This window comes from Siphateles boraxobius, unplaced genomic scaffold, assembly GCF_051911475.1.
Source record: "Siphateles boraxobius isolate OS27281-9 unplaced genomic scaffold, OSU_SipBor_1 9, whole genome shotgun sequence".
Taxonomy (NCBI): domain Eukaryota; kingdom Metazoa; phylum Chordata; class Actinopteri; order Cypriniformes; family Leuciscidae; genus Siphateles; species Siphateles boraxobius.
In genome coordinates this window covers 19,177,840-19,191,126 of record NW_027509219.1, presented here as the reverse complement: position 1 = coordinate 19,191,126, position 13,287 = coordinate 19,177,840, and the positions used below count along the sequence as shown (strand labels likewise).

The 13,287-nt window shown below is 41.9% G+C and overlaps 1 protein-coding gene across 3 annotated transcripts in view; it reads left to right on the top strand.

Moving 5' to 3' along the window:
• Positions 1-13,287, top strand: part of ccser1 (coiled-coil serine-rich protein 1) — an 85,843-nt gene that overhangs the window by 11,386 nt on the left and 61,170 nt on the right. For all 3 annotated transcript variants that reach the window (XM_077223322.1, XM_077223324.1, XM_077223323.1), the window contains exons 4-5: positions 12,341-12,431; positions 13,124-13,235. In XM_077223322.1, coding sequence (XP_077079437.1) covers positions 12,341-12,431; positions 13,124-13,235 — 203 coding nt within the window. The remainder of the gene's footprint in view (positions 1-12,340; positions 12,432-13,123; positions 13,236-13,287) is intronic.

Sequence of the window (13,287 nt, the reverse complement as noted above, 5' to 3'; positions counted from 1 at the left end):
TAACGTTACATTGGTTTTAATTAGTCTTTTAATGAGTGTGTGAGTGTTTTCACGTGAATAAATGCATAGATCAGGGACAATCTTTGTGTACCTTAATGGTCTTGTAGTTAACCCTAAAACAGGCAACGTGACTCACGAGATGCATCAGTTTTATTGTCTTTTTTGGGGCATAAGAACGATTTTTTCATCCAATCCTTTTATCACTTATGATAGCCTGGTCTGTCTTGAGTATGCTGGTCACATAATTTGCTTCAAATTTTTTGTGATCAATTAATCAGCCTGACCTAAATCCAACATGGCTGCCAGTGGTGCAGAACATTCAGATTTTGAGATAAGTAAATGTATATTAAACTTACTTTTCTTCTGAAAAAAAAAAAAGAATACTGCTAAAATTAATTGTGAACATTGTCTTAAGGTGCTGAAGGAGAAAATTAAGTAATATGTTGTTCATGTTGTTATTTAGCACGTTTTGAAATGTATGTAACTCCTGAGACACGTTGCCTGTTGAGGGTATAAAAAAGGGATTAAACTAGCTCTATTTAAAATGCACTATTCAAACTTAAATCATTGTAATTCAAGAATGCTTTGGAATATAGACCTAAGTTTGGTCCTTTTTTTAAAGAAAACAGTCAGCAGATTATTGTTGAAGTGAAAGCACTTCAAAAAAATGAAAGTATGAAAAAGTTATGGAAGATTAAACTTACAGTAAATCAAATATACTGTACTTAATATTTTTTCTTCTTTATAAAATGTATTTTACAAAATATTTTTTACTATAAAATTACTATAAAATCAAAGCCATATATCTAACCAAGTTGTGTTTCAAATTTGAAGTTGATGTCAAAAAAATTGAAGTTCCCATGAGATTTTGTTTAGGCATAATACCAAAAATAGCCACCGTGACTTACATTCCATTAAATTTAATTGTATGTATTCTGGCATAACAAATTAATAAATTTCTCTCCAAATATCACTTCTGTCACAAAATATGGAACCTTGAGACTCAGACCTTTCTGACAATATGTGTTTTGTCAAGATTAGAAAAGGTTTTGATCATAAATTATGAAACATGACGATGCCCAAAAGGGGAGGAGTCCGATAAAATAATTGAGTACCGTTTCTATGGTAACGCAACGTCCAATTTCAAAACGGGTTTCACAGGCTGAATCTTGAGTTCGTAAGCTTTCGAATGATATATCATTTGTCAACATTAGATCAGGTGACGTATGGGATATAATTGTTTTAAACATGCAGTGGCAGTAACAGTTAACATTGTTCCTTTTTTTATACCCTAATCAGGCAACGTGACTCCGGAGACACAACACATAAAATCCAAAATATATAAAAAAAAAATTAAATTTAGATGATATGAAAAATGACATGAAATTATTAGGGCTGCAACTAACGATTATTTTGATAATCGATTAATCGGACGATTATTTTTTCGATTAATCGATTAATCGGATAGAAATTAAATTAGATTTTTTTTATTATTATAACTAAATAAAACCGTAAATCAGGGTATTTATGTGTAAAAGTGTACTTTAAAAAGTGCAAAAGCCACACATTGAGTTTTACTAATATCAATATTTGCATTGTTTTTAATGATAATTGCTGATGGCAAGTTGACAAACATGATTATTGTTAAAAAAATGATATCCAACATATTATGTTTTAACACAATTTTTGTTAAAACAAATTTACACAGACATGTTGTTCATATGTGAATATCTGAACTAAAAACAAACTAAAAACATCTTAAATATATAATTCATTTAATTTTTATTTAAAATTAATTATATATAAGGAATATAAGGATAAAGAATATAATATATATTATATATATAATATATAAAAGAATATAATATAAGGATAAATTGATTAAATAAATATAGAAAGACTGAAACAATTGTGTGAATGTAGAGCCGCAGTAGATCGCGTTTGAAAAACAATTAAAACTTAGTAGACAAATGCTATAAAAAGAGAACGGAATGGAGGTAACGTTACCCAGCAAGCTAACAGGCTTGAGTAAAGGACAGGAGAAATTATGCATTAGTGCACAAGCATTTGCTGAAAACCACTGAGTACAGTGACTAAAAAACAATATTTTACTGCTGCTGTTATTAACTGCCTTTGTATTTAATGCTTCACTTTGTAAACACCGTTTTAATTTAACCTATTTCTGCGGTAGCGCTATTTTAATCCATCACTTACGTTGCGAGCGAACTGATTGCACAACCTGATGCTCGAGACAAAATACAGACATCCCGGAAGTCCCGGGAGTCTCCCGCATATTGATTGCGGCTCCCTGATGCCCGCGAATTAGTTCAAACTCCCGAAATCTAGAGCGCGCAAGCAAGAGCGCGCGCGCTACACGGTTTGGAGCAGTCTCTTCTGTCTCGCATAGACAGAAGAGACTGCTCCAAACCGTGTAGCGCGCGCGCTCGGCAGAGCGCCTGAGGGAGAGAGACCTTGCGTGTGTGTGCGTACCAGTAAACGCTCCCCGTGACGTAAGCAGACCAACTAATCGATAATGACATTCGTTGACAACGATTTTCATAATCGATTATAATCGATTTTATCGATTAGTTGTTGCAGCCCTAGAAATTATTTATTGCTTGGCACTTTCCACTCTTGCCTGTTTAAGGGTTAAAACTCCTGCCAAGCGTATTAGAGGTTCTGGGTTCTAATCTGCACACGTATAGATGTTTTTTCCCTCATCAAAATCGAATATGGTCATCCGTGGTTACAGTATATATCAAGCAGGGACACTTTGTGTGCATTTTGTTTTGTGATTTCACCGGAACAAATAGAGTCTCCTCAACTGTGATAGATTGAAGCGCGCGTCCGAGTGAAGACTGCGCGAGCCACAAGAGAACAATTGTATCCATGACACTGATCGCCGCGGCAACGAGCGCTCAGCTTGATTTCAAAAACAATACATTTTAGCGCTAGATCTCTTATTTAATAACGAATTAAATGAATGCTCTGCTAGTTATCTGGAGGTGTTTTATTTATTTTTATTAAGTACATCCGTGCCTCGAAATCTTTCACAAAGTGGTGGGGGACAATATCAACCCTGAGAAAAAGTGGTGGGGACATGGCTTCCAGTACATAAATTACGCCTATGCACGGTAAAAAAAAAAAAAAAGCTCCACTTTCACATGAATGCTTAACTTTGTGTGTCAGAATGTTTCAATCTATGTGCTAACACACTATCACTGTGAAGCTGCTTTGAATCAAACAAATCTGTATGGTAAAAAGCGCTACATAAATAAAGGTGACTTGACCATCATATATTCTGCTATAAACACCATAAAATAAGTAGAGCACCATTTACTTGCCTCAAAAAAGTCTGGTTATTATTCTTCTTCATTGCTACACTTCCATATGTGAATTATTCCATCTGAAAATTAACACTTTTAGCTGACTTTAAAACACTGCGCACTTGTTGATATTTGTGTTGTGAAAAAGGTTTTGATTGATGTTTTGAGTCCTAACCAATTTTCTACATTAAAATTTGTCTTTTTAGTTGGGCTAGTAAAATTAATTTCGGGCTACCAAAATTTGAAGGGTGCCTGCCCGAAGGCCTACCAGCGATTTTTCTTTTCTTTTTCTTTTGCGAGCCCTGCCTGTTCGCACGCACCCACGCACACACAAATGCAATTTATGCATTATAAACACATTATTTGAATTTTTTTTTGCAAAATACCTCATCACTCATCTCCTGCATTGAGGCAGTATTGTGTCAGAACTTGGACCTGAAGAAAAAGAACAATTGAATTAATTCTGAGAAGTAATTAAAAAGCCCAAAGCAGAAGATGGATATAAGAACATTTCCAAATCGTTGAATATCCCGTGAAGTACAGTCAAATCAATAATTACAAAATGGGAAAGTATGACACTGCTGTGAATCTACCTAGAACAGACTGTCCTCTAAAACTAAGCGACCATGCGAGAAGTCTAGTGTGATCCTTCATTGTAACCTAATAACTTAGTCTGATGGATTCTCATTCCTCATTCAAAAGTTCAAACAGTTTGAATAGAAATGTTATGTTGTAAAACATATAGTTCACATTGTCCAACAGTTTGAATCTTTTGTCTGCTGCAAGCTTATTAAAGCCACCATCTGTTTATTGAAAGCAGACACCAGAAAATTCCTATCCTTTAATCTTTTCACAAGACATCACAATAAATCTGTGGATTATGCAGAATAACATGCGCATTGCTCACAGCAGGCCATTTGAAGTCCAACAGAGATTGTGTTGAAGAAACTAAAAGCCTTTAGTGGTCAGGTTTTCACTGAGAACAAATACTCTGCTAACTGTTAGCATGCTGAAGTACAGCACACTTTGAGCATGCTATACCACTTTTTCAATAAATCTTGTCTTTTTTTAAATATTTAAAAACCAATTCTGAAAACATTCACAAGTTGACTTAACTAGTTGGTTATTAAATGTCTATAGGATAGTCGACCATACTGGCCCATGCGTATTCACTTGAAAAAAGTAGCTTGCTACTTTAAAATAGGGACATCCATTTTATATATATATTTTTTTAATTTGATTTTATTCTTGTGATAATAAAACGGAATTTTCAGCATCCATTACTCCAGTCGTTAGTGTCACATAATCCTTCAGAAATCACTCTAATATGTTGATTTTGTTGAAAACAATTGTGCTGCTTAATAAAATGGAAAACTTTTGTAACATTTAAAGTCTTTTCTGTCCCTACTGATTAGTTGAATCCATCCATCCATCCATCCATCTTCCTCCGCTTATCCGGGGCCGGGTCGCGGGGGCAGCAGTCTGAGCAGAGAAGCCCAGACTTCCCTCTCCCTGGACACTTCCTCCAGCTCTTCCGGGGGGACACCGAGGCGTTCCCAGGCCAGCCGGGAGACATAGTCTCTCCAACGTGTCCTAGGTCTTCCCCGGGGTCTCCTCCCAGTGGGACGTGCCCGGAACACCTCCCCGGGAAGGCGTCCAGGAGGCATCCGGAACAGATGCCCGAGCCACCTCAGCTGACCCCTCTCGATGTGGAGGAGCAGCGGCTCTACTCTGAGCTCCTCCCGAGTGACCGAGCTTCTCACCCTATCTCTAAGGGATCGGCCAGCCACCCTGCGGAGAAAGCTCATTTCGGCCGCCTCTATCCGGGATCTTGTCCTTTCGGTCATGACCCAAAGCTCATGACCATAGGTGAGAGTAGGAACGTAGATTGACCGGTAAATCGAGAGCTTTGCCTTACGGCTCAGCTCCTTCTTCACCACAACAGACCGGTACATCGACCGCATTACTGCAGAAGCTGCACCGATCCGTCTGTCAATCTCCCGTTCCATCCTTCCCTCACTCGTGAACAAAACCCCAAGATACTTAAACTCCTCCACTTGAGGAAGGATCTCTCCACCAACCTGAAGTGAGCAAGCCACCCTTTTCCGACTGAGGACCATGGCCTCGGAGTTGGAGGTGCTGATTTTCATCCCAGCCGCTTCACACTCGGCTGCAAACCGTCCCAGTGCATGCTGAAGGTCCTGGTGTGAAGGGGCCAACACGACAACATCATCCGCAAAAAGCAGAGACAAAATCGTGTGGTCCCCAAACCTGACACCCTCCGGCCCCTGGCTGCGCCTAGAAATTCTGTCCATAAAAACTATGAACAGAACCGGCGACAAAGGGCAGCCCTGCCGGAGTCCAACATGCACCGGGAAGAAGTCTGACTTACTACCGGCAATGCGAACCAAGCTCCTGCTTCGGTCATACAGGGACCGGACAGCCCTTAGCAAAGGACCCCGGACCCCATACTCCCGGAGCACCCTCCACAGGCCGCCGCGAGGGACACAGTCGAATGCCTTCTCCAAATCCACAAAGCACATGTGGACTGGTTGGGCAAACTCCCATGAACCCTCCAGCACCCTGTAGAGAGTATAGAGCTGGTCCAGTGTTCCACGGCCTGGACGAAAACCGCACTGTTCCTCCTGAATCCGAGGTTCCACTATCGGCCGTATTCTCCTATCCAGTACCCTGGCATAGACTTTCCCAGGGAGGCTGAGAAGTGTGATCCCCCTTTAGTTGGAACACACCCTCCGGTCCCCCTTCTTAAAAAGAGGGACCACCACCCCGGTCTGCCATCCCAGAGGCACTGTCCCCGACCGCCACGCGATGCTGCAGAGGCGTGTCAACCAAGACAGCCCCACAACATCCAGAGACTTGAGGTACTCAGGGCGGGTCTCATCCACCCCCGGTGCCTTGCCACCGAGGAGTTTCTTGACTACCTCGGTGACCTCAGCTAGGGTGATGGACGAGTCCACCTCTGAGCCCTCAGCCTCTGCTTCCTCAATAGAAGACGTGACGGCGGGATTGAGGAGATCCTCGAAGTATTCCTTCCACCGTCCGACGACATCCCCAGTTGAGGTCAACAGCTGCCCACCTCCACTGTAAACAGCTTTGGTAGGGCATTGTTTCCCTCTCCTGAGGCGCCGGACAGTTTGCCAGAATCTCTTCGAGGCCAGCCGATAGTCCTTCTCCATGGCCTCACCGAACTCCTCCCAGGCCCGAGTTTTTGCCTCCACAACCACCCGGGCTGCAGTCCGCTTGGCCTGCCGGTACCTGTCAGCTGCCTCAGGAGTCCCACAAGCCAACCAGGCCCGATAGGACTCCTTCTTCAGCTTGACGGCATCCTTTACTTCCGGTGTCCACCACCGGGTTCGGGGATTGCCGCCTCGACAGGCACTGGAGACCTTACGGCCACAGCTCCGAGCAGCCGCTTCGACAATGGAGGTGGAGAACATGGTCCACTCAGACTCAATATCTCCAGCCTCCCTCGGGATCCGGTCGTGGCTCTGCCGGAGGTGGGAGTTGAAGATCTCTCTGACAGGAGACTCGGTCAAACGTTCCCAGCAAACCCTTACAGTACGCTTGGGTCTGCCGAGTCTGTCCAGCCTCCTCCCCCGCCATCGTATCCAACTCACCACCAGGTGGTGATCAGTTGACCGCTCCGCTCCTCTCTTCACCCGAGTGTCCAAGACATACGGCCGCAGGTCAGATGAAACGACCACAAAGTCGATCATCGACCTGCGACCTAGGGTGTCCTGGTGCCACGTGCACTGGTGGACACCCTTATGCTTGAACATGGTGTTCCTTATGGACAAACTGTAACTAGCACAGAAGTCCAATAACTGAACACCGCTCGGGTTCAGGTCGGGGGGGCCGTTCCTCCCAATCACGCCCCTCCAGGTGCCACTGTCGCTGCCCACGTGAGCGTTGAAGTCCCCCAGTAGAACGACGGAGTCCCCAGTCGGAGCACTATACAGCACTCCTCCCAGAGACACCAAGAAGGCCGGGTACTCTGCACTGCCGTTTGGCCTGTAGGCACACACGACAGTGAGAGACCTATCCCTGACCCGTAGGCGCAGGGAAACGACCCTCTCGTTCACTGGGGTAAACTCCAACACATGGCGGCTGAGCTGGGGGGCTATAAGCAAACCCACACCAGCCCGCCGCCTCTCACCATGGGCAACTCCAGAGTGGTGAAGAGTCCATCCTCTCTCAAGGAGTGTGGTTCCAGAGCCCAAGCCATGCGTAGAGGTGATCCCGACTATCTCTAGTCGGAACCTCTCAACCTCACGCACCATCTCAGGCTCCTTCCCCGCCAGCGAGGTGATGTTCCACGTCCCTAAGGCTAGTTTCCGTGTCCAGGGATCGGGTCGTCGAGGTCCCCGCCTTCGACTGCCACCCGATCCTCTCTGCACCGGCCCCTTACGTCTCTTCCTGCAGGTGGTGAGCCCACGGGAAGGCGGTCCCACGTCACTCCCTCGGGCTGAGCCCGGCCGGACCCCATGGGGAGAGGCCCGGCCACCAGGCGCTCGCATACGAGCCCCAACCCCGGGCCTGGCTCCAGGGTGGGGCCCCGGCTGCGCCATACCGGGCGACGTCACGGTCCTTGGATGTTTGTCCATCATAAGGGGGGTTTGAACCGCTCTTAGTCAGACTCGTCGCCTAGGACCTGTTTGCCTTGGGAGACCCTACCAGGGGCATATAGCCCCAGACAACATAGCTCCTAGGGTCATTCGGGTACTCAAACCCCTCCACCACGTTAAGGTGGCAGTTCAAGGAGGGGCTAGTTGAATCCTTTATTAATAAAAGTATACATTTCTTTCCCAAAAAAAACAAAAACTTACTGACCCCAAAGTTAGTAGTTGAGTGAGTTTAAGGGGGACTCCGCAACTCTAGCCATTTCTTCGCTGATTTTCACTTTTGTTGTCGCATGTTTTCTCAATGAGCTCCCCCTACAGCTGTGGGGCGAATATTTCACAACAATGTCGTAAAAAAAACTCACTTGCGGCACCCTCCTCCCCCTACCGCTGCTCACGTGCATTTGTTATAATCGGAGCCGGCCAACTTAATCGTGTGGAGCTATGTCTACCGATGTGGGTAATACATCACACACATTGAGGGCGACGTGTGTGTTTATGTCGAATTGCCGTAAAGCAGTTTGTGTTTCTCGCTCGTTCTCGCTTCTCACGAGACTTCCTATTTCCAACTTACCGGGATGTTAGTCCCCATGTTGCAAGGTTGGTTTTCCGCCTAGGGACGTTGGGGGGAGCGGGGAAAGTCACCATTCTCACCGGAACAGGTTATTAAACCATCCAAATGATTTCGAAACGGTTTTATTAAGTTGAAATAGTTGCCGAATGCCCCTTTAAGTTAGAAGTGACTATTTTTAGTTGGTGGCGGTCATTGGTGTCATGGGGCTAGCAGATAAATCAAAACAATTAACCTTCAGAGAGATTTTATGTTGTATGGACAAACCCCTTACAGGAAAACATTTTCAATCAGCAACATGAAACAATTGCTCATACTTTTGGCTAGTTCCTACAAAGTCATAAAGCTTTTGTTTTGTTTCTGAATCCTGTAGTCTGCACCTGCACAGTTTGAGGCCAAACTAATTGCTATTGTTTTCCAGCGCAGTGGAGGAAAATGCCACATCCTGTGTTATTGTTCTTTAGTGCTTGCTAAGGTGCCATTGCTAATTTGTCATCAAATCATGTGCTGTGCAAAATTTGTGAGTGAAGTTTACCTTCACTGTGGCTGTGGGCTGACCTGACCTTTTCATTTACATTCTCCTGTTTGCCAGTTGTTCTTGGACAAGGCTACTTCCTGAAACAGCATGTCTGATCAAGGGTTTGCCAACAGACATCGAAAATCTTAGGGAACATGCTGCAAGTTTTGATTGACTTTGAGGATCCTGATTCTTGTATTTTTGATGCTTTGCCCGATAAAGAAAAAGAGATAGATAAGCCCACATTTTAATTGAAGGATGAAACAGATTAGTTGAAGGAAAATCCCCTCCTACGGTCCAATCGACGACTGGCTAATGAATCAGTCTTGAATTCTTAACTCACAAGTTATTTAAATGAATCAGTGAGACACACTTACTGGTCCGTGAGTCATTTTCAAAAAAAACGTAAGCACTTTTATTGTTCCCTATTTAAAAACTGATTTTTAAGTTAACTCTGTGATAGCCAAAGAATGTAAATGCTCATTAACATACTTTTTTTTTTATGAGGAAGACGCACACTTTTTGTGTAAACACAAAGACATGCAGGAAAAGGGAAGTGTTCCATTGTCATAGTGAGAATTTGTGGTCATGCTCACTGCTCTCAAGGGAAGCATGCCATTCACTACTCTTCTAATGTTCTTCAAACATTAACATTTGAGGAACTACAGTAGTTTCCAATTTCTGGAATCTTTGACCAGCATGCTTGTAAATCACATAAGCATTGTTCAGTAATTTTGCTTTGCTTTCTGCAACTTAATTTGCATCACTTGTTTCATACAGCCTTATTATTTTATATCAATCTTCATGGGTATAGCAGGAGCAATTGGTCTTACTGATGAAGAATTGGGTTTTACTTACGAGAAAGCTGCCTTATTGAATCAGGTCTTATTTTGCTCAATACATTGTGGCCTAGACTTGAAATGAGCCATTATTCGTTTAATTGAGGTCGTCTCAAGGTTGTCTCATTGAAATTGCATGTACAAACTTGCTGTACATCTGTAACTTTTGATTTTTCAATTAGTTTCCACCTTAGTTTCATTAGTTTGAGCACAGGAGTAAAAACGATTAGATTGGTGTGTGTGGTCTGAAACAGAGCATATGATAGATATAATTAACAATAATAGAATATAATACAGAATTGGAATAAACCCACTAACTAAATGGATACACAAAGTAAATATAGCATAAACACTTCCATAAACAATAATCAGCATTCACATGTAAATATACAAACGCAATCAAATGACTACTTCTGTGTAAAGTGTCCTTTAAACAACGAATATTAGTATGCCAGGCATTATATAAATTCAGGATTCTCATACACCAATTGTATGTCTTTATGCTTCAGCATTGACATTGGCTGATCGCCAGTACACATCAGAAGACACAAATTAAAGTACATTCATAATGGGCATTTTTAACAGTACTGCTCTTATCATGCATGCCCAGTTTTTGTTTTTTAACCATTTGATAAACTCGTGCTGTATCTTGCAACCAATAACCCTCGTTGGAGCCATGGCCCAACACATTGAGCCTTGGTGCTCATGTTGGAAAAATAGGTTTGAATCTCTCTCAGGTCATGTCTCAATATCATACTTACCATGTATCCCTACCATCTTATCACTGTATCAAGATGTGCATGGTCTTTTCGCGTCTTAAAATGGATTTTACTTGCGGGTGACCCGAGGTCTAATCAGGTCATTTCCTAATCCATAGGATACATTTGAAACCTCAAAATTTCTGGAAGCAGCACAAATTGATTCTAAATGTGTTTGAGTGGGAGTATCCTTGCATAACCTGCCAATGTGTAACCTGTTGGACTGTCTCCTGAAATAGTGTTTCTGTTGTTGTTTAAGTGATTACTGAAATACCAAAGGAGGAAAAGTTGTTTACATTGGCATTGCACTGTTTTGACCTTTTTGTCAAGAGCGGCAGGATATTTCATTAATGAGTAAAGCATGTTTTCTCCTGACATTGACATGAAAAGATCAGAAAAATCTATCTGAACATCGGGAAATTGAGAGTGAGTCATACCAAATGTCAGCTCTCTGTCACCTTCTCAATCCCTTAGAAATAAATGCTTGAAGAAAAAAAAAAGACCATCTCATCATTATTTTTTTTCAAGCTCTAGCAGTTTTTGTCCTTTGTGCTCCTGTTGTCATATCAGAATCTATTGGTAGTGATCTCGTTGGTTGAGACTACATGATTATGCACAAAAACAACCTGTTTGGACATTTTATGAACCATGATACTGTTTCTTCTTTAATATTTCTAAATAAGGTGTCTGAACAGGATAAGGGGTCTGAACAGGTCGCCGATTAAGGCGGTTCACTTCATCAGTATTATACTGTTACTGAGATTGTTACAGTGGTGATGTATTATGTTCATTTTGTCATTTGGCATAGTAATATTTCAAAAAGTTAAAGGCCACACCATTTCATATCCTGAGAGTCTTAATTAGGTGCCCAACGACCCTTTAATTTCTAGCAAAGTCAAAGTTAAGGTATTTTTGTTCTGATGCACTATCCAGTCCTTTGCTCTGTCCTGCTTAATTACCCTAAGAGCTGCGCTTCTCCACTTTAATAGAACATAATAGCTGCTCTTTTGCTGCTCTTTTGTCTTTTACGTTCACTTTTAAATAAGATTAGCCTCAAATACTCCATAATACAGCTTTGCTGAGTCTGGCTTGTGTGCTAGAATAAAGGACCTTGTTTTTTCTTTTTAATATATATATATTTTTTTTACCTTTTGGCTTTTAATCATAAGTTGTTTTTTTTATTTTGGGCACAAGATGGCAGTGTGACACTTTGAAAAGCAGCACTCAAAGGCCTACTTTGGATTGAGCGATATCCAGGTTTTCTGCTGCTTGTGTGCAATAATGGAGTTGCGCCGTTTAGATAGATGTGAGGAAGGGTTTCTGTGGAGGCGTCTTTGAATCAGATCAAATCCTCTTTTGTCATCAGTCTTTAACAAACAGACCATGAAACACAGCTGGAGGTTTGGGCTGAATTTAAAAAAGTCATTAGTCACTGCTTACTGCAAACTAGATGCATTAAATATGTCATAACTACTAAAATACCAATCTTGTATAGGCACTAGTTCTCAACAGTAAAACATTTTGGTCATTTAGATTTTTGATCTAATGACTGCACTTCATTTTGATCTAATGATGGCTGCACCATGAAAAATTTATTCAATATGTAGTATTGTTTCACTACATATTAGTAAATACAATAAACTACGTTTTAATACAATATGTATTAGTTTTTTTTTTCTCCTTTTCCAGGATGTTTTGAATAACCTTGGCTCGTCTGAGTTGGATGAGGATGACCTGATGCTGGATCTTGACCTCTCTGATGACCAGCGAGCTCACCATGGTATGTTTTTACCAGACTCCAGTTGCTCTCTCCTTTTACTTCAGACTCTGCAACATATATTATGACTTTTAACTCTTATGACTATTAACTTTCATTCATATTCATGCTAAGTCTCTGAATGTCTTGTTATATAAATTACACATTCTTATAATAGCTTGATTGCTTGAAGAAATTATTTTTGCCGTAGATAAAAAAAAAAGATGAGACCTTATTCCCGCGCCCCCAATTTTAGCCGAAGAAGACTTGGGCTAGTCTTCAGATTTGAATATCTTGTAAAATATTACACCATTAAGTTATGCATGCATGCAGTTGTGGATTAGTCATGTAGTCATCTTAATTTTCCAAAATGTTCTGATAGTTTTCTGGAGGAGTTACATCAGCACATACGACGCTACACATTAACATGCACCACAGGCAAAGCCTCTAGACAGATAAACTCTGCGGAAGTCATTGCTGATATTTGCTGAGGCATTTTTTTTTTGCAAGAGAAGTAAATATTTCAGCGCTTGTGCATAAAGTAATTTTAGCATGAATAGTGGTTATCATCTGGTTTTGCTTCAGGACCCAGATTTACACATTGGAGAAGTGGCAACCTGAAAAAGTACTACATTGTTTGAATAAACAAGGAAATAAAGAAGGTTGAAGCTGCTTATTATACAGAGGCTTTTTTTCGCCTTGATTTGCTATTACAGCCTCACAGGAAGATTCCAGTCAATCCCTTGCATCATGCCTCAACCTGCTGCCCTCACCCCTGGCCTCCACTGACCGGACCCCTGGAAGAGAGCCCAGGGAGCCCTCACTCAGGTACCGTTTCCTTACTGGAGCTTCACTGCGAACCTTTTAATTTCACAGACAC